Raw genomic sequence first — 27,299 nt, 5'->3', positions numbered from 1 at the left:
TTTTGTCATCTTCAAGTGGTGTTTCCAGTCATCTTGAAACACTGTGCTGGGGTTTAAATTAGATAATGTATATTAAGCTCTTAATAACTCTGTAGGGTGAGAATACTTAATAAATGATAATTAGTATTATGCAATGTCTGGTATAGAACAAATGAGTGTAAGAGCAATGAGATATTTAAAATGTGACATCCTTTTATGCCCTGATGTGCTGGCAACATCCCATCACAGTATCGTTCAAGTTAATTTTTTTATGGCTGAGGAAAGGCGGTTGAAAACGGGGTAGTTTGGAACCTTAAGGTTTCCGTCGCTTCTTTAGTGAAGGGAGGTGCGTTTTCATACAGTATCTGTCCTTTTCTTGTGGGTGGATTCTGCCCTTTGGCTAACATACCAACTGATACCTCTGAGTAAATTTGACTTAGTATTTATGGACAGTGCAACCAGCTGAGCAGCATGACTTTTTTTTTTTTTCCTTTCTGGTCACTTTTTGTACCTTAGTAACCTGAAATTTGAACCCTATGATTGAGATGATTTTCACTCTTTCCTGTTTGTTATCTGACTCCTCCATTAAAAGCAAGTGACTGGGCAGTTTAAAAACCTTATTTTAATTTAAAATTCCCCTTTAAACCATGAGATGATCATAGTAATTACAAGTTTCAAAAGATTACCGTCAGCTTTAAAACTGGTTTTTTGTGGCATACTTTGTCCAAATCCAGAATTTATGGTTAAATTCTGATATTCATTTATTGTTGTAATAATTTTAACATTCTTGTGTAGCTGGTTACTTATGGAATGATCCAATTCTTTTACAACCAGAATAACATCTATAACAAAACATTGAAATTTCAATATCAGAAAACCAAATGCTCCTGTTTACAAGGTCCTACCTTTGCCTTCCAAAGGCAGTTCATTGCAGGTTATGAGTAACTTTCTCATAGCACATTTTGCTCTCTTTTTTCAAAAATAGTGTGGGCTTATCAAAATAATAGTTACTATTTACAGTATGTTTTATAGGTATCAGGTATTTTACTTGCATTATTTCATTTGATTGTAACAATGCAGTTGGCTCCGTTATTATTATTCCCCCAGTTTCACTGTGATTTTGGGGAAAATGTGAACTCTGCAAACTTTAGAGCCCTTCTTATGCATTGTACCTGTGAAGATGCAGCTTTCTTATAATAAGGTGCCGGGGTGAGAATGGTGGGCTCCAGTTTCTTTGGTTCAGGGAGATGTCAGTAGTCAGACTTACGTGCTGATTGATTCATGGCAAATTTAAACTTACGCTGTTATTTTATTTACAGAACTATGGAGATGGGACTCCCTATGACCACATGACCAGCAGGGACCTTGGGTCACATGACAGTCTCTCGCCACCTTTTGTCAATTCCAGAATACAAAGTAAGACTAATTTTAAATTAACAGGAGTTTTTGGAATGCTTATGTTTTACCGTCAAGGGTAGAATACAAGCCCAGACAGAGATTCTGTTTTTAAGAACTTAGATATTTAGGTAGTTCACTATGGTAATTTTAAATTGCAGAAAAATATTGATGGTCTTTGCTTGGTAATAGCGCGTACAGGACTAAGTTTTACAACTGTGTGGAATTACCTAATTTCAGTGATATTGAATCTACGTGGAAAATTTGTGTTCCTTAGATGTAAAGCACTTCTCCCAATTTCATTGTTGCAGCATTTGTTTTCCAGGGCTAAGACTGATGAAGTGACAGTGGTAAATGTTTAAAGTAAGAAGTCTTATTGGGTCTGTCAGATGGCAATGAGATAAAATCTGCGTTAGCGTGAATGTTTATGAAAGGGGTCCCGGAAATTCCTGTAATAATAGGTTTAGTGTGCTTAAATCAAAGTAGCATGTTCAAGTTGAATTGTAAAGTCTGGTTGTGTATTTATCAAGGTGTGCACTTTAGTGCTAATGATCTCGGAGGTCCCCATCCTGCTTCATGAAGTGACCTATGTGTACTTTGAGACAGTCTGTTTCCAGCATCTTTTCTATTGGAATTCTTAGCATATTTTTTCTGTTTTGACTACCTGTAGGGATTTAAAAAAAAACACAAAACAGCAGTATCTTGAGCATTGAAAAGACAATTTATAATGACTTAAAAGGTCCCAGTAGCTGGTTACTTTAGTTTTGATTGGGAAAAACAGATCTTTGTTCTAATAAATGTGAGCTTTAACAATATTAGTAAATCTCTCAACTTGGCCAAATCCTGTTGCGAATCCGTCAATAAATGAGGTTAAATTTCTTGGCAGAAGCTGTTGGACTATACTCCAAGGAAGACATGCAGCCATACATATATCATTCTGAAACCATAATTGCAGATGCTTCTGAGGAATGTCCTAATTTTTAAGCCTTGGTCACGATACTTGGTTTTGTACATTATTGTTAACTTTTTTCTGTTATTTATAATTTTTTAAATTTATTTTGAATTGGAGGATAATTGCTTTACAATATTGTGTTGGTTTCTGCCACATATCAGCATGAATCAGCCATAGGTACACATACATCCCCTTCCTCTTTTACCCTTCCTCCCACCTTCCAGCCCATCCCACACCTCTAGATTGTCACGGAGCACTGGGTTTGAGCTCCCTGAGTCATACAGCAAATTTCCACTGGCTATTTAATTTTACATGTGATAGAGTGTATGTTTCAATGCTCCTCTCTCAGTTCATCCCTGTACTTGTTATTTAAGGCGTAGATCATTCTTGAGTATGAGTCATCTTTTCAGAAATCACTGTCAGATCCATCTATAGGGACTTCACATATTAAATGCACAGTAGTCAAAGCAGAGAAATACTAGGAATTTCTTTTTAATGGGTGATTAAGTGTCATCCCAACTTTGAGAATCAGGATCTCAAAACTGAATTTGACCATGGGTTGTTCTTACATTTTCTTATTTTTTTTAAATTTAAAATAGTAACTTATGTTTTAACTCTGTAGCTAAAGCAAGAATCCTAGCTTTTTAAAATGAGTCATGATGAGGTGCAGTGTTTCCTGTTTCCAGGATAGGCAGATGCAGGTGACGAGATAGGTTTGTCACCTTAGATTTGAAAGAACAGCTTTACAGTCTTCAATGACAATAGCAGTAATTTTAAATTCTAACACCATCCTGTCTCTATTTATCCTTATCCAACTTCATAAAGTAAAAGATTAACTTGAAAATAATCATCTTGAAAAGTAACACCTAAAGAGTATATTAGAGAATTGTCCTGAAGAATTCTAAAACTATCCTCCGATGAGGATAAAATGGGATAAATAAATTACTACTCATATTTAGAAGTTTATATTATGTCCATGAAAAAGTGTTTTCCTAAAGAACAGTTGATAAATTAATATTACAGAAGGCACCAAGCGGTACAAAGATAGCAAAGAATCATTCTTGTATGTGCGTCCTCCTGGGCAGCTGTTTTACAAACCAAATTCGTTATTTTTTTCTTTTTCAGTTCAAATAGTATTTAAAATATAAGTGGGCTGAGCGTCTACAGCCGGGGCTCCGAGAGCTGACTCTTTTCACTTAGTTGTTGTTTAAGCTGAAAGTCCATGTCAGCTGTGTTCTTTTACTCCGTCTGCCCTCCTTCCCATTAAACCCTTAAATATGGAGGCCAAGACAGTCTCCTGCATTGTGGTAGGAAATGCTACTATGTCCGGAGGCTCCCACCCACTGTTCCCCATGAAAGGACTTCTCTGTTAGATAAGCTGTCTGGTCTGAAACATGGCTCTTTATTGTTTACAAACTGCTACATTTTCCACCTCAAGCAGATTTTTGCACAGAAAAGAATTGTGCTTGGGCTAAATGGTTTATCTGACATTAACGGTGCAGTGTCAGACTAGGGTCAGGGAAGTTGCCCTCAGAGTGAGAGGGCATGGCGCAGTGTCTAAAAAAATAAAAGAAGAGAGAAAAAGGCATTTAAACTATTATGAAATACCTCGCATTTTTACTTTGGAAAGGAATTAAAAATATTTTTAAAGAACTTGCTAGGATGCTGCATTAACCCCCCCCACCCCCCAAATAATTTCTCACATCCCAAATGCCTTCTTGATTGGCTTGAGTATCTCAGGACTAGACTCAGGGAACAAAGATGCTCATTGATTTTGCCCAAGCTGCTGTTGATTTAAAATGAAACCACTTTTGAAATGAGCCATGCTTGGTGCTTTGCTGTACCTTTACAAAGAGAAGCTAGATTGTTTTCAAAAAATTAAAAACAACCAGTTTACAAATGAAGACAAAGATGTAATAAGACCTCTTAGTGTAGCCAGCAGTGTGAACTTACAGAGTATATGGTATGTTCTAAACTACTCTTTGTGTCCAAATCCATATTCTGTCTTACGGTGTTTGTGGAAGTTTTCGTTCTACCAAAAGAAGATATTAGACTTTAAGTTTTGGATAACAACCCAATATCCACTTTCAGAAGCTTTGGTTTTCATGAAAAACTGTAAAGGATTTCTTTACATGTCAAAGATTTCATTCTGCTCTGATGTCACATTAGGGTAAAAGCTATACCATCAGAAATAAATCAGCCACTTTATTGGACCAGATTCTCTATTGTCAAATCAATCAAGTCTGTGACTGAATTAGGCGTCTGCTACAGAAATAAGTGACACTAATTTTACGGGAAAGAGTTATTAACTGCAGATGACCTATTTCTTTTTGGTAAACTGTTCACTTAGTGAGGTTTCATTTTATTGCAGAGAAAGAAAAAAATACTGAAGCACTCTTTTCTTTGGGTAGTGACTTATTATTCTCCATTTTGTTCTTATGGCAGTATAGTATTTTGAAGAAATGATGCAGGCATTGCTAACATTTGCTTATAAACTCTTTTAAGGTAACAAAACGCTTTATTAAAAGTCTGAACTCTTTGACGTCACATGAATGATTTTGCATAAATGTTCATTTTTGTAATCTAACACTTAGTTCTGGCACCAAAATACAAAAACTTAATTTATTTGTGTATCTCAAATTTATGCAAAATGGTATATAACTTATAAGACTAGTAGTGTCTGTGTTAATTTACCTCCTTTAGAAATAAGCTTGCATGTCTGAATACAGTGCCTTACTTGATTGTTTGACTGCCTGAACTAAAAATAAACAAACGGACACAAGTGCACTTGCATGCAAGCACATGTTCACGTGCGCCCGCACACACATGCAGCTATTGTGCTAGAAGAATTAATAGTGACACTTGATTTGTCAGGGTACACTCTTCCCTCCACTGATGTCTGTGTTTAAAGTTGCCACACAGAGTTTTGGAAGTTGATATTGTGTAAATCCTTTAAAGAAAAACATAACTAAAAGAAACAAAAAAGAAGCAGCCCCCAAATTTGTTGTTTTAAAAAATCAGTGTGCATGGCCTTTTGTTTTTCTTTTAGTGTGGGGGAGTCTGGAGGAATTGAGAGATTTCAGCAGTGAGTCATCTAGCTTCCTGTCTGCTTTGACCAATTCATACAGTTCTCTTTTTAAATTAAAAAAAATCTTATTGAGGTATAATTGACATATATTAGTTTTAGGTGTCCAACATCATGGTTCAATATTTGTGTAATAGACTCTTTTACTTGACACTTCCTGAGCCCTCACTTACTGTTTTCCTTTGGGTACAGACAGGCAAGCCAGTTTGCATTTTTACTTGTTTGAAATTCCCTGCCCCGTTTTGTATCTGGAGAGAACCAATCACTTCTTTGTGACCATGTATGATCATTAATGATAATAATGTACACTTGATCTGCTGGAAACTTGTTCACTACAGTTATTAAACAGTTTGATGAAACCTTTATAGTGGTCAGTGGGTAGCTTTCAGAATACGCTTATGGGTCAAAGGGACCATGGCACTGAGCCTTGTATTTTTAAGAGGATTATATGTTAAGGAATAGTTGGAAAATTCTGGCAAGAACTATATGCAAAGACTATGGAGTTTTAAAATCATTCCTGTTTGTTTCTTGTGTTTGCCAAGCATTAAAACTTTTGCAGGTAATTATCCAAAAAAAAATTGTTTTTTTAACAATGGGAGACAATATATTTTCTAGCCACAACTTTTTGATCTGAGGAAGGACCTAAGCATGCGTTTTCCTTCTTTTGTTCCAGAGCTTTAATTGAAAACCAGATTGTTTGAGTGAGCAAGATGCCAGTAAGGGTATAGACGCGCACTGGTAACTGAAGGATGTGAAAAGTGATACTTGGGTATGGTTGGGTGCAGCTTAGTTCAACATCAGCGGCCGTGTTTTTACATGTCCCCTTGTGAATGGTTCGGTTTCCTTATTGTGGTATTTGGTTCTTGTCCCACTCACGATACTCCACCAGTGCACGGAGTAATTTCCCGCTGTAGAGTAACTGGTTTCTGAACTAGCTCAGTGGAACATTTTACTGCAGGATTAGATCGTGGTCCAGGCAGAACTGCAGAGCTGCTGGCTCACAGGATGACCTTTGAGTCTCATCTGGGTTAGCGGTTGATATTTTGATTTGGTTACTGTGGTCATATTGTGACAGCTGCTGGCTCATTAGAATTCACTTCCACCGCTCCATTTGCCGAGCAGGAATATTTAGGTTTGTATTACTTCAAAGTGTTTATGGCTACCCTGAGTTTAGCCCAGCATAAAGGTGAAGTGTTGTGAGCGCTTTCAAATCCCAGTGGCAGAGGCCAGTGGCACAGTCTTCTTGTAAAACGGAGAATGTGAGTACATGTTAATAGAGGGAGTTTTTCTTTTCACTGTAAAACTGGAAATACCCAATGAAGAGGCTCTTACGAGGAGAACGGTTTTGAAAACTTTAAAGTATGAAAGAAAAGAATGACCACAAAGAAACATAGTTTTTTAAAAGCATGGGTAAGATTTTACTTGACCTCTTGGTTCAGTGTGTTTTTTCCTTCCCATGCTGGAATGTAAATATTTGAAAATAACAAAACCTGGACAAAAATGGCTATTATTTGATGTTTGAAGTGCCAGAGGTCAAATAATACTTTCGTAATTTTGTGAAAGTGAAATTGTGAATGTACATGTCAGCTCTGGACATTTTAGTTCGCTTTTAAATTGTTCTGAAGTTTAATAGTGATAGTGGGTTGCTTACAAGTTCTTTGGTTAGGGATGTGTGTGCGTTTTCGACGTCTTCTGTTTTTTAATGACACTTTTTAGCTCGAGGTTATCTTGATAGCGTCTGTTAGCTGTTGGACCGATAACATGGTAGCAAGCAATTTCTGAGAGAAGAAATGTTTAATAATGGTCTTATTTCTTGTCAATGTTGTTTGGGAGCTTTCTTTTTTTAATGTTAATTTAAAACGTCTTCATGAAGTGTTAACAAATAAGACTCTTAGTGTCATCTGCAGTGATCTAATTAATTCTGATTTTGAGTAGAGGCTAGGAGCTAGAGAACTTCTGCTCTCTTTTGCTGCAACTGTCTGTGGGTCTTCAGGTCAGATCTTTTTTATACCTTTAAATTGAGGAGGGGGGCAAGCCTTTCGATGGTCTCTGAGGTAATTTTCTCATCTGATGGTCCATTGATCTTTTAGGTGTGCCATTTTCTGCTTTTGCTGTATGGTATGTTTAGAGAAGTTTTATTGTCCTGTCTAATCCATTCATCTCTATTTTGTGATACCTTCAAGTAACTTTACTAGTGATGTGTTTTCCAAGTGTAATTCTTTAGAGCCTGATTCAGATGGATATTTCTTTTCTGCCTCAGCTCATTCTAAACTATAGGTAAGGGATTGGATTGAATACGAATGAAATAATAACTCATTAAGTTACATCACTAGGAGAAAAGTATTATGCATGGGCCAGTGCTTGGCACAGAGTTGTAGGGTCTCAATAAATGGCTTTTGAAGGGGTTCACTCATGAATCAATCAGGGAAATCAGATATTTGGGTCTAAGCCCTAAATGAAAAAACCCATAAATTAAAGTCAAGCCTACATGTTACTGTGTCAGGAAGAAAATCCTAAACCAGAGGCAGTCATCTAGAAATTCATTCTGTAGTTCTGTGTCCTTGACCGTCCAGGCTATCAGGAAAGAGACCATATTACAGTATCGTAGATTTCAGTTTTCAAGAAACACACCACAGATTATTTATAAAAGGAAATAAGTAAAATCAATATTTTTTGAAAGGCCACCGAAAGAAGTTGTGTCTCCAGTATTCAGATCAGGTGACTTGTTTCCTCTTGTCCAGTCAATAAACATTTCTGATCCTCTTTCATTAGTCTTGTTTTCTTTCCCTTAGCCTGCCTGCTCTGTGGTATAATATAGCAATGCTGCCCTAATCAAACACTTTTATAGTCAAACTAGGCGGACCAAACCCGGCTTTTTTAAACTTTAGAAGAACTGATACCAGAAAAACGTTAATTGAAAGCTATAGTTAACAGAAAAGTGTAGGTCTTCTACATATCACAGAAAGATTTCTAACATAGAAAGTTCTTGAATCATTTTAGAGTCAAGTTCAAGGAAAAAGTGGTTTGTGTCCTTAGGCTTGCTTTTCTTGAATGGAATGGAAAATGTGACTAACGGTGGCTTATGGATAATTTTTCTCATATTAGACGTCTGGTGGTGGACCATGACTAGATTCGGTGTGTGGTTCATTGAAGTCTAGGCTTGTATCTCTGTGATTTCTTTGTCCTTTCCCTCATTGTCTCAAGATGACTGTCACAGTCTCAGAAGTCAGGTTTGGGTTCGATGCAGCAAGGAGAAGGGAAAGATGAGTCCACCCACGTGATCTCCCTGCCTCTTTTCCATCCACAGCCATCTCCAGCTGCAGAGTCTGGAAGGGGTGGGAAGTTATACAGTTGCTTCTCCAGCCTGTTCAATGGGACGAGACAAGAGGGAAGGGGGCTGAGGATGCTTAGCCAATTTATAGGGTTTATTTTGTTTCTTTTAAGAGAAGAATCTGTAATTTTCAACTTAGCAGCTTTCAAAATAAAGAACCAAGGCTCCAGCTTCCTTATGAGAAGCAGAATATGAAAATGGGTCTCGACTCTGAATTCTGGTCAACAGATTAGAGAGAATGACGAAGAGGCGTGGGACGGAAAATGAGTTCTGAAAGGAAGACGGTGGGGAAACGGCGGCAGGAGAGTCGCACGCGGTGGGGAGGAGTTGAGGTCATTTCATCACCAAGGCTTGTGCTTTCCTTGTCCTCATCTCTTGGTCTAGGCAGCAACTAGCCAGCGTAAAGGGCTTTATAGCATCATCATCCAGAGCCTTCTCTATTAGGTCTCTGGCTTAAATTCCTGCCAGGCTGTCCAGAGCTGCCTGGTCATGCAGCCAACCGCCTATGTCTTCACCCTCCAGTCTTTCCTCCAATCCGCTTGGTGGTCTCTGGCAGAGCCCAAGGGCAGTGCCCATTCCCACAGCTTGGCATCCTGGAGCATCAAGGTCCCGGGACTTGTCACTATAAGTGACAGAGATCATTCTCCTGGACCACTGCCAAACAGGCTCCCAGGAACTTCCCTCCAGCCACCTGCCGTGTCGCCATGAAGCTCTCACACAGGATCCTGCCGCCAAGGGCAAAGAACCTTCTTCTTCTTTTTTTTTTTTAATATGTACACAGTTGTATTTGTTGATCTTTAATGTGGAGGATTAGGAACAGCCAAAAGACATTTAATCTTGGCCAACGTGCCAAGACTGCATGAAATTGTGGTGAGAGTTGGATCCAACTTTTGACCAAAAGTTTCCCACCTCCGCTGATCACAGTCATGGCGGGAATCAGGCAAATGAGAACACAGGCAGGGGAAGGACCGTCCATCATGAAAGCAGAATGTAGAATATACAGGGCTGTTTTCCTTTAGTACAAAGTTTTTCTCTCAAGTGTTTCACTGGAAAAGCATTACTTCTGAGTTTTGCCTAGGCTTGCCACTGAAAATAGGCCTGGGACCACAGAGCCAGTAGTGGACACTTGACTGGTTCCCTGGGGGAATATCAGACACCTGGCAAACCTCTCATCACCCCCCAGCTCCAGGAGAAAGAGCAGTAATTTCAGGCTTTTAACCTCGTGTCCTTGAAAGCTGTGTGCCTAAAGTGTGCTATTTACCTTCATTTTACAAAAATGCTGTAAGCCTTAGGGCTTCCCTGTTGCCTCAGTGGTAAAGAATCCACCTGCCAATGCAGGAGACGTGGGTTCAACCCCTGATCTGGAGCCACAAAGCCCGTGCATCACAGCTACTGAACCTGTGCTCTAGAGCCCGGGAGCCGCAGCTACTGAAACCCTCGCGCCCTAGATCCCGAGCCCAGCAACAAAAGAAGCCACCGCAGTGAGAACCTGTACACCGTGACTAGAGAGAGCCTCTGCTTGCTGCAGCTAGAGAAAAGCCCGCGCAGCAATGAAGACCCAGCCCAGCCACAAAAGGAAAAGGCTTATGTTAAAAAAATAACCATAGCCTATTTTCTTTGTTCATATGATAACCTTCATTAGGACCAAAGCTGCAGAGGAGCTCCATTGGAAGCGCTGAAGTCTTCAGAGGCCTCGTGAAATAGTGGGCTGGGCTCGGGGGGTGCTGCAGTCTTCATCCTGGCTGTTCCAATTCCTGGTGATGGGACTTTACCTGAATTTCTTATGATCCCCAACTTTCACGTTTCTAAGGCCAGGATGGTCACACTTAGCCCAGCATCTTTGTGAGCCACACAGTGATGTGATATGCTTTGCAGCAACTGCTCTGCTGTTACCTTAGACCATTGCACAGCTGCACATTGGTACTGTCACTTAATGTCCTTCAAGGATGAAGTGAAGTCGCTCAGTTGTGTCTGACTCTTTGCGACCCCATGGACTGTAAGCCTTCCAGGCTCCTCCATCCATGGAAGTTTCCAGGCAAGGATACTGGAGTGGGTTGCCATTTCCTTCTCCAGGAGATCTTCCCAACCCAGGGATTGAACCCAGGTCTTCACACTGCAGGCAGACTCTTCACCCTCTGAACCACCAGGGAAGGTCACTTAATGACTTCAATTAATTGAAAATTCTATAGACCTTGGGTCTTGGGTGATGGCAGTTTGAAAACACCTTTACTTTCTAATGAAATTGGAACCAAGGGCAAGAATGGGTGGAGATAGTATTGCATGTTCAGTTCTGAAGACAGCAAGACTAAAATAAAGATTTTTTTTTTTTTCCCCAGCCATTCCACAAAACCAGTAATCCTATAAAATAAGTACCTCTTTGGGGACAACTTCGTTGAATTCAGATACGCACGCCCCTTGAGGAAATATTTGCCTCCAGCCTTTATTCTCTCCAGCTTAAATGTTCTCAAGTTGCATTGTTGCATAAGGTGGAAAGCACCTTGTGTGGATTTTGGGTAAAGGTGCTGACAAGGTGAGATTCCCTCTCCTGAGTTGTAGGTCATCTGCATTTGGAGTAACCACTGGGTAGGACACTTTTCATCAAGGAAATGTTATTACATGCACCTTCTAGGTTCTGGGGAATATGTTGGAGATAGTCTTCTGATTCAGTTCATCCTTCTTCAGAGAAGCTTGGCAGAGAATGCTGCCTGTGTGTTTGCCATCATTCTCTCATTCCCTTCACTCCCCAGGCATTCTGAATCTTCCTAAGGAAGTGTGTATGAATTTTTAGTAGAAAGAGATACTCAGGGGAATCTTATTTTATTTCTCCTCGCAGAATATCAAGCCCAGGGACCAACAGTGGCAAAAGGTATGAAGCATAGATGGGACTGAATTAAATGTATCCCCAGGCACCTAGTAGATACAACCCAAACATTTCTCATCTTCTTGACGAGTGTGTATTAATCACTCCCCAGTTCCTTGCACGTGTTTATTAATAGGAAAAGCTGTAAGGGAGTTTTGCTCTAAATTGGTGTAAACTGTAGCAGGTTACATTGTTGATGTGGAAAGTAAAACATGAAAAACTTGCTTACAGCTTTGAACATCTCGCTGCAGCCAGAATGTGGGGACAGTGGAGGACGGTGGGCTGACCAGGGCTTGCGTTTAGCGGGGCACTGGTTCGACTCCCAGCCTGCTGCTGTCAATTGTGTGATGGTGCATAGTCTTTACTGCTCTGATGGACTTTCTCATCTGAGTCATTGCTCTGGCTTTAAATGAAGAGACAGGAGAAATACCTGGCCCTCAGATTCAGTGGCTGTGAGTGATCATGACACGTCCTTTTATTTTCTCTAGGCTCTTTTTCTGCTCATTGGGTCTGACCAGCTTGGCAAAAGTAATACGCAGACTTGAGACTCACGTAGTGGGTTTTGGCAGAATGTGGAAGTGATTAATTAAATGCCACCTCCTCATGGGCCATATTAAAAGATGAATGAAAATAGAAACTGTGTAATATCTGATAACATTTGGTGGAGAAGGGGGAGACAAAAGGAAGGAAGGATTAGAGAGAAAGGGACACATAAAAAGCTAATTTGAGAGCATTCCGAATGCAAAGTATGATTTTCTAGCCTTGAAGTATCAGCATGGCTGCCTGAGTCTCTGAAATTATTGGGTTACTAATTGCTCCTGCCTCTTCCTCACTTGGGCTATTCAGATCAAGCCATGCTCTTAAAAATTCAGTAGCCAAATCTGATTGCTTGGAATGTAAGCATAAACTCTTTATGTGTAACTGATGGTACTTAATTGGACAGTATCAAATCATGGAGGAAAATTTATCGGTGACCTTGTCTCCTTCAAAACTTTCAGAGTATTTGGAAATGAGCCTAATATTCAGATTTGGGGGATCCTGAAACCTTGGCTTGACAGGACAAGATTCATACTTTATATTGTGTGTGTTTTTATTTTCTTTCATTGCATAGTTTCCCTTTTTCTTATTTATTGATGGTCTTGAAAATGTTATTTGGAAATTGAAATGCAGTGAGCATAACTATTTTAAATATCTGGGCGGACTGCTGAAGTAGCCATGGGCAACCTCTGTTAGGCATCCTTGTTGTTTGAGTTGTTCAGTCGTGTCCGACTCTTTGCAACCCCAGGAACTGTAGCCCACCAGGCTCCTCTGTCCATGGGATTCTCCAGGCAAGGATACTGGAGTGGGTTGCCATTTCCTTCTCCAGGGGGTCTTCCGAACCGCGGGACTGAATGTGTGTCTCCTGCATGTGGCAGGTGGACATTTTACCACTGAGCCACCTGGGAAGTCCATCCTACTTACTAGTTAGGGGGAAAACTGACTTACCGAACGGGAGTTTGCTGGACCATCTTTTGGTGATCTCCTACTTTTCCTTCTTGGGCTTCCCAGATGGCTCAGTGGTGAAGAAGCTGCCTGCACTACAGGAGACCCAGGTTTGATTGGTGGGTTGGGAAGATCTTCTGCAGGGGAGCATGGCAACCCCCTTCAGTGTTCTTGCTTGGAGAATCACATGGACAGAGGAGCCTCACGGGCTGCAGTCCATGGGGTCTCAAAGAGTCAGATAAGACTGAAACGACTGAGCATAGCACTTTTCCTGTAGCCTCCTTTTCCTTTTCTTTAACACAGAGATGTGTTCTTGGGGGAAGAACTCTGAATTTTTTTGTTACCTCAGGGAGAAGGCGGTTCTAAATATGTCTACTTTTAAAGTCCTGTATAGCTCTGGGAGTTGGTGATGGACAAGGAAGCCTGGTGTGCTGCAGTCCATGGGATTGCAGAGTCGGACACGACTGAGCAGCTGAACTGAACTGGTATCACTTGAACACCAAACTGAAAATAAAAGAAAGCAGCCTTGCTCAGAGTCTTTTAAAGGCATTTTAATAGTTAATGAGATTTTGCCCCGTACCCTCATGAGTTTCATTTAGTTCTGAAATAAAAATTTATGGCTGTTCTCTCAACTGAGCTGATACTAGTTTAAGGGTGGAATTGAGTTCACACCTGTTCTAGCATAAAAAGCAGCCTCGATGTGACTTCTCGAAAATGTTCACAGAGCAGAATGAGAGAACCCAGCACCCCTACATTCTAACCGCAGACTGATGCTCTTTGTAAACACCAAGGAAGCTGCTTCATCAATCGGCTCTAATTTGCTGAGCTTGTCCCTTTCTAGCCCTCCCTCCGTTACCCATGTTTCTCAAGATAGGATGTGGCCGTGGAAACACAGTTGGTTTGCATAGGCAGTGGATCCACATTAACACTGTAAAGTATACATATGGGAAAATCTTTGCATTTGCTAGGCCATTTAGCTGTTCAAGATATGGTCCGTTAGTCAGGCAAAGTACAATGGCTTTTCTGAGTGCTCTAGTTAAGGGGCAGGATGTGTAAAGCAGTGTACACTTAGGTGGATAATTAATAATTAGTGTAGGCTTGTAAGGCTGTAATATAATATATAAATTTCAGCACCTGTTAAAGTTTTATCAGAGCGGATCACCTTTCCTTACTAAGAGGGAGTATTCTTCCCTAGGGAAAAAGAAAGTGCCCCCAGTGCACGTGAAGATCTTAGGGAACTAAGGGAAGGCTGGTTTTTACATCAAGGGCAATTTTCCAAGGTCATTGTGATGAGGCAACCTAGCTTAGTGGTCACGTTTAAATAGCATTCCTATACAGTTTTATATGTGTTTGACTATAGATGACAAAACACAGTTTAGAAAACATGTTTGGGCGCATTATAATGTTTGGAGACTGTTGATTTGCCAGAGAAGCTACGTGTCTGACACTTTGTGACTCTTTGGACAGTAGCCCGCCAGGCTCCTCCGTCCATGAGATTCTCCAGGCAAGAATACTGGAGTGGGTTGCCATTCCCTTTGCCAGGGGATCTTCCCAACCCAGGGATCAAACCCACGTCTCCTGTGTCTCCTGCATTGCAGGCGGAGTCTTCACCCAGTGAGCCATCAGGAAAGCCCTATATTTGGAGACTGTTGATTTGCCAGAGAAGCTACCCACTCTCACCCTGTCATCATCCCCTCTGCAAAACAATGAGGGCTGTTCATTTTGTAATTTCCTGACAAGTGAATATTCAGAGGGAGAGCTTTTTCTGGAGACTGAGTTGGATGGAGTAGAGAAGATAAAAGTTCGATCCCATATTCTGTTTTTGGCTTGGTTGTGTCACAAGTGGTTTTGACACCTCATATCTTAGCTCTCTGGATTTTCAGATGGAGAAGAAGTTCTCCCTTACAGCAGGGAGGGAAAGGGCAAGTCACATGTTTGTGAAAGCAAAGCAGAATATCTTACTGCTTTAAAAGTTGATCATCCTCTTGATAAATAATAATCATGTGTTATCAGTATGTCTGCAATCATATGGTCCCCAGTGTGTGTATTTTTTTAACCATCCATATAGGTTTTATTTATACTCAAAGCCAGTGAAACGATAAACTGCAGCACTCAGATTAGCCTTTGGTTCATTCATTCATTCATGGAAAAAGTACTTGTGGAAAATCTGTGTCATGCAGGCTCCTGTTAGGTACCTGAGAGTGACATGGTACTTCTCTTGCTTTCAGCGTGGCCCACAGTCTAAGGAAGGATTCAGATGGGTGTCAGGTCACAGAATTAGGGAGCTATTCAATATTGCACATATTGAACATGTGCACCAGGGTGCTGCTGGATTATATATTTGGGATACCAACCGTCAGCTACCTCGTAATAATGGCTGAGATGTTCTGGTGCTTACCGTATACCGGGCATCCACTAATAATTTACACTTATAATCTTGTTTCTTTCTTAGGCATTGTCATTGCCTTTTGGGGGAGTGTGCAGTTGAGGATCAGGGAGATGGAAGTACCTGCCCTGTGTTGTGCAGTAGGTGGCAGAGCCCAGATTCAAAGCTTTTATCTGCTGAGCTCTAAAGCCCTTGTTCTGAACCACCCTGCACTGCCTCCCTTGTAGAGAACAGGGCAAGAATTCCCTGAGGTGCAGTAGCAGTTAAGCGTGTGTTCAGCTGCAACTAATGGAATACCTGATAATAGTAGGTTAGTCAAACAAAGATGACTGTTTCCATCACTTAAGGGGATGTCTGGAGGTAGGCGTTGCCTGTGTGGATTCAGCAGCATCGGTGTTGCTATCTTTCCTTTCTACCCTCCTCAACACGCTCATTTTAATCCTTCATCTTTTTCTCTCATCTTGCATTTCTCACAAGATGTTTGCTAAGCCCCAGACACCATGTCCGAGTTCACAATAGGAAGTTGGAGAGGCAGAGATTAGAGTAACATCCATACCTAATTGTATCTTATTCCTTCAGGAGGAGGGGGAAAGTGTCCCTGGAAACACGTAGTCTTTAGCAAATTGTTATTCAAATCTCTAATAGACATTTACTTATAGCTGCAAGGGAAGCTGGGAAAGCGAACTTTTACAGTGTTTGTTGGCACTGGGATTCAGGCAGGCAAGAGAGAAGGGCCTTTGGCATGGTCATTGGATGAATCAATATGAATTTTATTGTATTATAAGTGATAATGCCTGAGCCAATAGGGCCATCTTGATGGATGAATTGGAACCGTCCAGGTATAAAGTAAATTGTCAGGTGAGAGAAAGGCAGACGTGTCAGAGCTGGAGGATGTTGTGAGAAATTTGGGATGAAGAGGCTCCTGAAGACCGAGCCATAATTCCATAAGGTCCACAGAGGAGGAATGACAGGGAACCTGGGTTAGACTCCTCACTTCAAAAAAAAAAATGAAGAGTCTGTTTTGAATGGTAGGGGAAGGAACCTGGATTATCATTGAAGCATGGAGTGAACTGTTCAGGGGTTGCTTTTAAATAGTGGAATGACTGATTGATTTATGGTTTTGGATACTCACTCTAGCCACAGTGTGAATAGGGAGCAACAGGGCAGACAGGGAGGTTACGCAGGAGGCGATTCAAGCAGCTCCAGGAGGAGACGGTGAGAAAATGGACCGAGTCAGAGCAGTGGACATGAAGAGGAGGATGTGAATTTGAGCAATATTAAATGGAAGGGAATGGCTGGCCTTGGCAACTGATGGATAGGGGAGGAGTCATCCTTGGCTTGACGTCTGGCGTGAGCAGCTGGGGGATGGTGGTGTCATTCATTGAGATGTGGATTATGAGAGGAGAAGCAGATTGTTGGGGGTTAAGATGGTAAATTCACTTAGGGAGGTAATGAACTTTTGAGATATCTGTGGGTGAACTGACTTGTGGTTCTGGGTGGGGATTGCAGATTTGGCCTACAGTTTTCCATATTTGGTAGTTCAAGTCATGGGAAAGGATCCATTACCAGGGAGAGGGGAAAGGGAACCTGTTTTCTAATTAATCGTTTTGCTTTCTAAAGAAGTTAAGTTGAAGGGGAGAATGCAGCCATCTCATCTTTATCTCCCGTGAAAACTTGATATCTTTAAGAAAACCGGGTCATTCTTGATTTGGTCACCATCATTTCAGTGGTATATTTAACCACTCATCTCTAAGACGCTGCTCATAAACTCTTTGTTCCTTCTTCCCTCCCGCCCTCTCCCTCCTTCTCTTCTTCCTTTCTCCCTCCCTCCATTCCCTCCTTCTCTCCGTCCCTTTCCTCGTCCTTTCTTCCATGAAGACAGGTTGGATTGAACCTTCATTTATCAACCATTTGGGAAGACATCGTAGAGTCTTAGAAGTGGTGTGGAACTTTGAGCTCTTCTTGTGTGCTTTCAGATTTACATCGGCTTCCTTCCCAATATAGGAATCTTTCTAGATGAAACGCTAGGAAAGTCGTTGGCACGATGACAGGCTGAGTAACGCATGAGTGGATGGACCCCAGTAGGCATTCCTTCCGCCGCCTCGGCGCTCGGCACTCCCTGCGTCGGGGAAGCCACTCCTGACACGGCAGTTCATTGCACTGTGACAGCTGTGACTTTCACAAAGTTCTCGGTTTTGTAGCTGTCAGCCTGGAATACTAGTTTTCTCTTTTGAAGCTACCTGGGACTGTGCCTTTTCCCTCTTTCCCCACGTTTCCCACGACGATGAGTATTGCTTCCTCCCAGAGTGTCACTGGGAAACAGGTGGCGTCATCACAGCCTGGTTGAACCATGCCTGGTGTCTTGCTCACCGTCCCCTGTGGGCTCCACTTGGTCTCTTTCCCTCTCCACGTGGTGAATCCAGCACTTCACTCGGCATTCCCAGTCTGGGTTCGTCAGCAGCGAGTCTGCTTTCATTTTTCGTGTGACTGCAGCCTGAGGTTCCACTTACACTCTCATGTTTCGGCATTGATTGGACATTGAGCTCCCAGTCCACTCAAATTACGAAATATTTTTAACATCAATTGCTTTACAGTCAGGTTTTCCACTTCCTTGTATAGAATAGGACTTCGTATTAATTCTCGCTCATTAGATTTTTCTCGTTGGTTTTGGTCTACCAGTGTGCCCTCTGCCCACGTTTTCACTCTCTCCAGTCAAGAGCCTGGATTGTGTGATGTGAAGCAGCATCCTCTCCTGGGCTTAATCCTGACTCAATAATCTACCACTGAGTTCCCTCACTTAGGTGTTGAGAATAATTAATGAGAGCCATTTCTATAATTGTGGATCCTTGTCTTTACTGTCAATATTCTGCCCTCTGGAGAGAAGGCTTAAGACAAATAGTTCTTCTGTGACTGCTGGAAGAAGCAAATGCAGTTCTTCAGTTGTGGGCTCTACCAAATTTACCAGGTGATAAATAGGGTATAAAGTTGCAGTTGGCTGATCATTATTAACTGGCTACCTTATTGGGCCTGATGAGAAAAGAACTCAAAGCTAACAAATAACAAAAATCTTAAGATTCCCTGAACAAAGGTCCTAAGCATCCATCACCTGTGTCTGGTATTAAGATGAAAAAATATAAGATGAGCTAAATGTTGATGGTAGGTGCAGAAGGTTAAATTAATATTTGGGTTAACAATGAAGATAAATTGAGAGGTATTATTTCCTTTACAGGGAGTTTTCCAGAGGATGCCTTTAAACCGACACTATGAAAATTAGACTCATGACAACTTTTCAGGAACACAGTTTCTGTGACAAACAAGATCCCTGGAGAGCCCTGTGTGCACTCCCAGGGTGCTGAAGAACAGAATCCTACTGCAGGATAATAATCTGATAGCTGCATATACTCAGAGAGAGGGGATAGATTCAGTTCAGTTCAGTTCAGTCGCTCAGTCGTGTCCGACTCTTTGCGACCCCATGAATCACAGCACACCAGGCCTCCCTGTCCATCACCAACTCCCGGAGGTCACTCAAACTCATGTCCATCGAGTTGGTGATGCCATCCAGCCATCTCATTCTCTGTCGTCCCCGTCTCCTCCCGCCCCCAATCCTTCCCAGCATCAGAGTCTTTTCCAGTGAGTCAACTCGTCACATGAGGTGGCCAAAGTATTGGAGTTTCAGCTTCAACATCATTCCTTACATTGAACACCCAGGACTGATCTCCTTTAGAATGGACTGGTTGGATCTCCTTGCAGTCCAAGGGACTCTCAAGAGTCTTCTCCGGCACCACAGTTCAAAAGCATCAATTCTTCTGCACTCAGCTTTCTTTATAGTCCAACTCTCACATCCATACATGACTACTGGAAAAACCATAGCCTTGACTAGTCGGACCTTTGCTGTCAAAGTAATATCTCTGCTTTTTAATATGCTGTCTAGGTTGGTTATAACTTTCCTTCCAAGGAGTAAGTATTTTTTCATTTCATGGCTACAACACCATCTGCAGTGATTTTGGGTTAGCATCCAGCAATTTGTTTTATAAATGAGTAGTGGAACTATATACAAGGTCTAGGTTGACCCGAACCTAGGTCAGGTTAGGTCAGTCTGACTTGATTTCATAATAAATGTCATAATGGTGATCAGTCTTCAGGGACATGAGTATACTGTTTGCAATTTTGGACTTCTTTGTGGATGAACCATTCTTTGGCTTCCTTTGTTTGGTCACGTCTATGAGAAGTATGAATGTTTCATCACCAAAAGTCAGCCCATCTTGGTTCATCACACCAGTGTGTAGGAAGGACTTCTTTAGCTTTAAGACCTCAAAGTCTTCTGTGTACCTGGCTTCTGTTTTGGTAACTTCCTTGTGTGTGGATTTTGATCTAGTGCCATTGGAATGGGCTTCCCTGGTGGCGTTAGTGGTAAAGAACCCAGCTGCCAATGCAGGGGATGTAACAGACACAGGTTCGATCCCTGGGCCGGGAAGTTCCCCTGCAGGAGGGCAGGGCAACTCACTGCAGTATTCTTGCCTGGAGAATCCCGTAGACAGAGGAACCTAGCTGGCTACAGTCCACAGCATCGCCAAGAGTTGGACACGACTGAAGCAACTTAGCATACACACAAACCACTGGACGTCTGGCCATTTTGAGAGTGAAACTTTGAGCTTTCATTGTGTCTGATTACTTATACAAGCTGAGAGTTTCTTCTATTAGCTAGGAAACACTCAAATTTTCTCTGTCACTTTTAAAAGCCATCTTGACCTCCTGGGTAGTATTTATGCTTGTGGAACCATTGCCAATGCTGTGTTTCAAAAGAGTCAAGACTTGGAGCTATTGCTTCTCGGAAGCTGATGGGGCTGTAGAATTTATTCAGCTACTACTCTTTTCTAAACCAAAGTAAGGTTATATTTTTTTGCTTTCATAGACAGACAAATTAAGGTCTTTAAAATAAAACCTACTTCCCCTTTTCTTTCTTCTTCAAATAATCTGGAGCAAAAAACTTATTGGTTTTCTGTACAACTGCCTTGTTTTAAAAATCAAATTGAAGACCAACTTGATTCTGCCTGCAGAGCAGAGCTATCTGCCTTTTTAGAAAATCTGGATGGTTAAATTGGAAGCACGTTCTGCACATGGCTTAGCAGTTAGTAGCCTGGAAAATGACCCAATAGCCAAGATAGTATTTTTTTTTTTTTTAATTTTCATTGTAAGTGCTTGTTTAAAGTTTAAGCCTGTAATTGACTATTTTGCACATTGTTCATTGTTAATTCTTTTCAGGCTGTTATAGTTTGTAAATACATTGCCTGCTAAGTTGTGTCAGTGCAGGAACATTAGTGCTATAAGAAAATCCAGTTAAATGTGGTGCTTAAAAGCATTACCAATTAGACTGGTTCAGCGTGCTTTCTTAGCGATCCTAGGAAAGTCACTTTATATTTGTGCAGATTTCTACTTATTTAAAATGGGTATGACTATACACACACACACACATTTTAAATTAAAGGGCAGCATTGAAGTTCAAACTATGTAACTATGTTGCAGCTTGCTGAAGAGTTTCTACTGTTTGGTGGCTACATTACTCAGTATTTTTCTTTGGCTCCCTCAATCTGTTCCATGTTGGAGGGGCAAAAATCCTTCTATTTTGCAGTTTTACTGTATCTGTCAGCTGGTATCTCCCAGGTAGCTCAGACTGTTTTATTTTGCATAGTTTATATTTGAGAAATGATTTTTAATACACATATCGCTTGAAGTTTATTCCATTTAGATGGATATGCTAAGCAAATCAAGGGATTTCCTGGTATTCTTTTAGTAATTTTTTAGTTTAGAAGAATTAGATGTCACTTGAAATGACAGGTGCAAGTTAATACTGGCTAATAATTAAAGGTTACAAAAATTGCTGTGGAAAAGGAGTTAAATTGTGCCTATCAGGTGGCAGGGACCACTAGAATATGGACCTGATGGAAAATAACGAGGTGGATAAAATGTGATTTGTCTCGGTAGGGGTATAGAAAAAAAAATTGTGGTGGGATATGTGCTGGATGTAGCTTAAGCTGTGTATCATTATGTACAAGTGGAAACTTACATGAAACTCCTCTTGATTGAGTTTTATGTGAAACAAAGGGTGTGATTGGAAGTGTAAAATTAAAGAGTATTTTCAGAGCATGATGATAATCCAGCCGAGGCTTCAGCAAGTCCGTGGTCAAACTAGAGAAGAGAAAGAAAAAGTGAGGAAGCCTCATTTGGTGTGATGCAAATTTGTGACAGAAGTAGTAGTTTGGACCTAATGGATTGTCGCACTAGATTTGGTCATCAGACGATGTTCTTCATAGAAAATATTATCTGAACCATTGACTTAAACACTGAAACACGCCGGAGATGTGTAGGCAGAACTGTAGCCTTTCTGTCCCTTGAAACACAATTTAACAGCCAGCCTTGAACTTTAGATGCTATTAAAGCAGAATGAGAAAAAGAAAGGGTGGGAAAGGCAGGCATATTCAGAGATAAGGTTCAGTAAGTAGATGCTCCAAAGTTAATCCTATGTAAAAATACAGACACTGCAGTAATGTTCCTACCGTCAGGCTAACAGGATCAGAAACTAAAGAGCACAAAGCAATTGTTTATTAAGAAAGAGGCAGAGATGACATTGAGTGTTATAGAGGAGGAGACTGCCATGATTACAGGAAGATGTTAAGAGTATCAAAAAATATTCCCAAATTAAGAGTGGAAAAAAGGACGAGAGATGAGATGACGATAAATAATAATGAGTTATTTCTGAGAGCACCTACCAAGTGGTTTGTCAAGCCTCGAAGAGATAGAAAGGGTCATTTATTGGCAGGCAGTGGAGACGCTGCTAAAAAATAAATGAATTTTTCACCTCAGTGTTCACAAAGGAGGCTGGGGGACAGATGCCAGAAACAGACATAAATTTCCCAGGGGAGAATGAAGAAAAACAACAAAAAAAGAGCCGGATCCTGCCAAAACCGGTGATCAGGGGTTGAGCGGGGAAACTAGTAAAACCCCTAAAGCTTAGCAGCAGTCACCTCAAAGTCTAGAAAAAGTTACAGAATGGAGAAGAAGCTGATTAACTGTGTTTCTTAGAATGGTTGGAGGTAATTTTGAAGGTTTGTATTATCCAGTTAATCCATGAGACTAACCCCTTGGAAACTTACCTTTCATGGAAATAAGCGAGTTGGCGATACAAAATTTATCTTAAGTTGTCTTGGAATAACTGAGACATCTTTTTTGTCCCTTAAGTCCTCAGTTTTGTTTTGCTTTTTTTAGTTACCCTGCTTTGCCCAGTTTTTAATATTTAAGTGTTTGTTAAGTGTTTATTGAACCTTGCTATTGTTTCTAGAGAATTCTCTGAGCCATTGATTGGGCCGGTGTTTATTGGATACCCCTTAGTGCCAGGCAGCATGTTAGATCCTGAAACACGGTACTGAAAAAGACAGACATGCTCTTTAGGGTCTTTGAAGTCCCTGCATTCTCACTCCTATAAAGCGGAAAGGTAAAGAAAGGTCATTGATTTGGCATTGCTGTCGTTCCTGGTCTTCCTGTTGACTGGGTTCTTGATGGAGAATGTCTGAAGAAGAACAGCTGCTCTTTTGGCTGGTCTAATGGCTGTGCTGGGTTGTCCCCAGTGCGGGTACCCACTTCCTTTCCTAGATCTCAGAAGTGGATCTTTCCCGAAACTCACTCATCTCCTTGGCGCTCCAAACCAGACTCTGTGGTTTGGCTCCCTACCAGTGGCCCGAGCACAAATTAGGAATCCTCGACCTCCTCTGCCGTTTTGGGATTCAGAATGTTCTTGCCTTGGGCAGGTGAGAGGCTGTACTTTAAAATGTACTTTTTTCCCCTTTTCTCCATTTTCCCTGCTTCTGCATTTTGCCCCTGGGGTGTACTCACCTCCCATCCCCGCTGACAGTCGTCCCCCTGGACCACCTCTTTCCTGCTCTTTGCCTTCGTAAGTCAAGACCTTCCCATTTTCTTTCCCAGAATTTATCTTTCTTTGCTTCGTATTCAGAGTACTCGAAGCCACTCACTCAGCAAGTACTGTTGTGAGGGGGGCTTCCCTGTAGTCATTTATTCCCACCTTTCGGTATTGCTTTAGTGGCTACCAAAGAACAGGATAGGAGAGATGTTTCAGAGACGTGATTTCTGAGCCTGTGCGAGAGCGACAAAGAAACTCATCTACTGCACAGTTTTGCCCTACAGGTCCCTGTTGCCATGGCCAAAATCTTCCAGGTAAAAGTCATCTCCCATGCCACCGTTTCGATCAGGACTGTGGGTGGTGGATGTTGGTTCGAACAGCTCCTCTGGGCTCTTGATTCTCATGTGTAATTTGAGTGTCTCTAAAAGCTGGTGTTGAGAGTCCCTTGGACTGCAAGGAGATTGAATCAGTCCATTCTAAAGGAGATCAATCCTGGGTGTTCATTAGAAGGACTGATGCTAAAGCTGAAACTCCAATACTTTGGCCACCTCATGCGACGAGTTGACTCACTGGAAAAGACTCTGATGCTGGGAAGGATTGGGGGCGGGAGGAGACGGGGACGACAGAGAATGAGATGGCTGGATGGCATCACCGACTCGATGGACATGAGTTTGAGTGACCTCCGGGATTTGGTGATGGACAGGGAGGCCTGGCGTGCTGTGATTCATGGGGTCGCAAAGAGTTGGACACGACTGAGCGACTGAACTGAACTGAACTGAACAGCTGGTAGACTGGAGTCTGTCCCTGAACTCACTCAGCTCCATCACTGTGTGTTTTGGTGTATGTTCATCTTTTGGGTTAGATCTAGTTTGGCTTGGTTGGTTCTTTCCCTGGGAACAGCTCATTCTCTGGGGATGTTAGCATTGGGTGAGTCTGCCGTCTTGTTGAGCAGGGGACTGACATGCAGACAACAACTGTATACATAGCAGTTCCAACCTCGCCTGCAAGTATTCTGTTCCTAGTGAGAGAGAAGAAGCAAGAGCAGGGCAGAGGATGCCAGAAAGCAGGGCCTCTTGGCCTGTATTTGAATGTTTTTTATCCCACTGTTTCTTCATGTCCTTGTGTTTCTGGTACTAAAGTATATCTTGGGCTTCCCTGGTGGCTCGTTGGTAATGTGTCTGCCTGCCAGAGCAGGAGACAAGTGTTCAGTCCCTGATCTAGGAAGATCCCCTGTGACGCGGAGCAGCTAAGCCCATGAGCCACCACTACTGAGCCCATGCTCTAGAGGCTGGGAGCTGCAACTACTGAAGCCCCTGTGCTCTGGGGCCCATGCTCCAAAATGAGAGAAACCCTGCAAGAAGAAGCCCTCACACCGCAAATAGAGAGTACCCCTCCCCCTTGCAGAAACTAAGGGAAAGCCTGAGCAGCAGCAAAGATCCAGCACAGCCCAAAAAAAAAAGAGTTCATGTTAAAAAAGAAAATTACCGTAAACATGTTTTCTTTCTTTGCAAATCATAACCTTCATTGGAACCAAAGCTGCAAAGGAGCTCAGATGGAAGCCCTGCAGTCTTAAGGAGGGCTTGTGGAATAATGGACTAGGCTTGGGGTCACAGTGGGGCCATTCATTAATGGCCCGTGGCACCCAAACTCCGTAAGGAAATAGGACCGTGTCTTTTAGATCTTCATCCTTTCTGAACATCTGAGCTACCTCTGGGCCGGTCACATAATACAGATGCCTGGGCTGCATCTACAGACGTTCTGTATTTGGAGATCTGGGCTGGGCTCCAAACATCTAATTTCAATGTGCGTTTGGTGACTCTGCTGTCCTGCCAGGTTGAGGAATCTCTAACCTACACATCGCTCAGAACTGTTCATTTTCCTTGAACCGAGGACTTATTTTTAAATGCTTCCATTTCTTTTTCACACTCAGTAAAAGTGAGTCATCACCTACTTAGCACCTATTTACCATCAAGATATTTTTATGCCCTAAATTAATAACTTTTTCAGGTCAAAGAAGATGGATAATTTCTGATGTGTTAAAATTGTGTATACTTCCAGAAAGGGCCAAAATGAACTCTCTCTATATATATTTTTTTAATTTTAGTTGTCCTTCAAATCGATAGGATTACTCTGAGGGCCTTAAAGGTTTGCCTCTATGATAATGATGTAAATGACAGACATTCATTATGTAGATTCACAATTAAACATTATGTATATGCAGTGGCAGTGATTTTCCTTGCAGGAAAAATGTTAACGGATTTTAACTAATTTAGAGGAAAGACAAGCCAAATTAGAAGAAAGTCGGCACTATAAATATTTCAAAAAGAACATCATTTATTATTTTTTATAATATACAGCGAAGACTAAATGACACTGAAGAAGGAAGCTTTGCCTTATGCAGAACAATTAGGGAAATAGCTAAGAATGTGATGAAATTAGCCTCGGAATTGGTTGAAATATGTTCTTCTCAAGTACTTGGGTGATTTTGTTATACTTTGTAATATTATCTCTGCCATCTTGTGTGACTTATGGTGTATAATATTTTTTTAAGGCTACCTGTCCAATAAAAGAATCACACCCAAGTTGCTGTAGTTTGATGTGTTATTGTTGTTGGTTTTTTCCCCCCAGAATCTCTGAAATGGTGTAGTGGATAACAGGGATATTTTGTTGTCTCTTCTATCTCTTTTAGAATGATAGAGCTGTTTTTGTTTGATTTGGGTTTTTGATACACATGTGGTGCTTTGGTTACACTATGGATGAAGATCTGATCCCTGACTGCTTAGAGCTATAGACTCAAAGCCTGTTCCTATGAGACTCTCCCAGCTAACATGTTAGCCACTGTTGTGCATACACTCTTGTGCTTCTGTCGAATTCTGTGTATTTTCTTTAATAAAATTAAAATGCAGAGGGAAAGCCAGTTAAAGACTTCTACATTTTATAATACGTGGCTCAAAGTTAAAGAAAATGTATGGAATTTTGGTATTTGTTTCTACACGTATCATAGTATATATTCCCTTTCACCATCAAAATTATTAAAGCCTACTTTATTTAGAATATTTGGCAAGTTGAAAATATAACCTTTAGAGAGAATTAAAGTTCTTATATTTGAATGAATAAAGTAGTTAAGTCATTAATCATGTTAAATTATTTCTCAGGATATTAATAATCATTGCTTTACCTGTGAACTTCTTTTCTAATCACAGAATCTTAATTGGTGAAGTTTTATTTGGAGGCATATCCCACTGTTAATAGGCCCGAAATACCTATAACCTATGGAAAGAGTCAACAAATATATTGGGTGATTGGATTTTAAATTACTTTGCTTGTCAGCTTACTTGATTTATATGCATCGGTTGCTCTGGTTAGAGAGGTGCTTCTGTGGCTCTTTCATATTATTAGTGTTCAGTATATAAGTCATTCATTAATTCACTCATCACATTTATTGAACATGAGTTTCGTGCCAAATACTTGGCGTGTGTTGGGACTGTAGATATACCCTTGCACACTGCATACTTGGAGTTACTCCATATAGTGGAAAACCCAGGAATTAAACAGGCCAAAAGAAATACAGGGTCCTATGGGAGCAGTGGCACCCACTCCGTCTTGCCTGGAAAATCCCATGGACAGAGAAGCCTGGTGGGCTGCAGTCCATGGGGTCGCTAAGAGTCGGACACGACTGAGCGACTTCACTTTCACTTTTCACTTTCATGCATTGGAGAAGGAAATGGCAACCCACTCCAGTGTTCTTGCCTGGAGAATTCCAGGGACGGGGGAGCCTGATGGGCTGCCGTCTATGGGGTCACACAGAGTCGGACACGACTGAAGTGACTTAGCTTATGGGAGCTCCTAGCAGGGAGGGGAAAAGCCTAGAGGAAGCAGACATCTAAGTTCACCTGTTCAGGTCAGGAGGAGACATT

At 41.4% G+C, this 27,299-nt stretch overlaps 1 protein-coding gene across 14 annotated transcripts in view; it reads left to right on the top strand.

Moving 5' to 3' along the window:
* Window positions 1–27,299, top strand: part of TCF4 (transcription factor 4) — a 385,990-nt gene that overhangs the window by 136,670 nt on the left and 222,021 nt on the right. For all 14 annotated transcript variants that reach the window (XM_055417410.2, XM_055417421.2, XM_055417404.2 and 11 more), the window contains one exon: window positions 1,299–1,395. In XM_055417410.2, coding sequence (XP_055273385.1) covers window positions 1,299–1,395 — 97 coding nt within the window. The remainder of the gene's footprint in view (window positions 1–1,298; window positions 1,396–27,299) is intronic.

This window comes from Moschus berezovskii, chromosome 28, assembly GCF_049115385.1.
Source record: "Moschus berezovskii isolate FMDL1 chromosome 28, NW_MosBer_1.0, whole genome shotgun sequence".
NCBI classification, from domain to species: domain Eukaryota; kingdom Metazoa; phylum Chordata; class Mammalia; order Artiodactyla; family Moschidae; genus Moschus; species Moschus berezovskii.
Note: the sequence above shows the minus strand (reverse complement) of the source record. Positions and strands in the feature narration are given on the sequence as shown.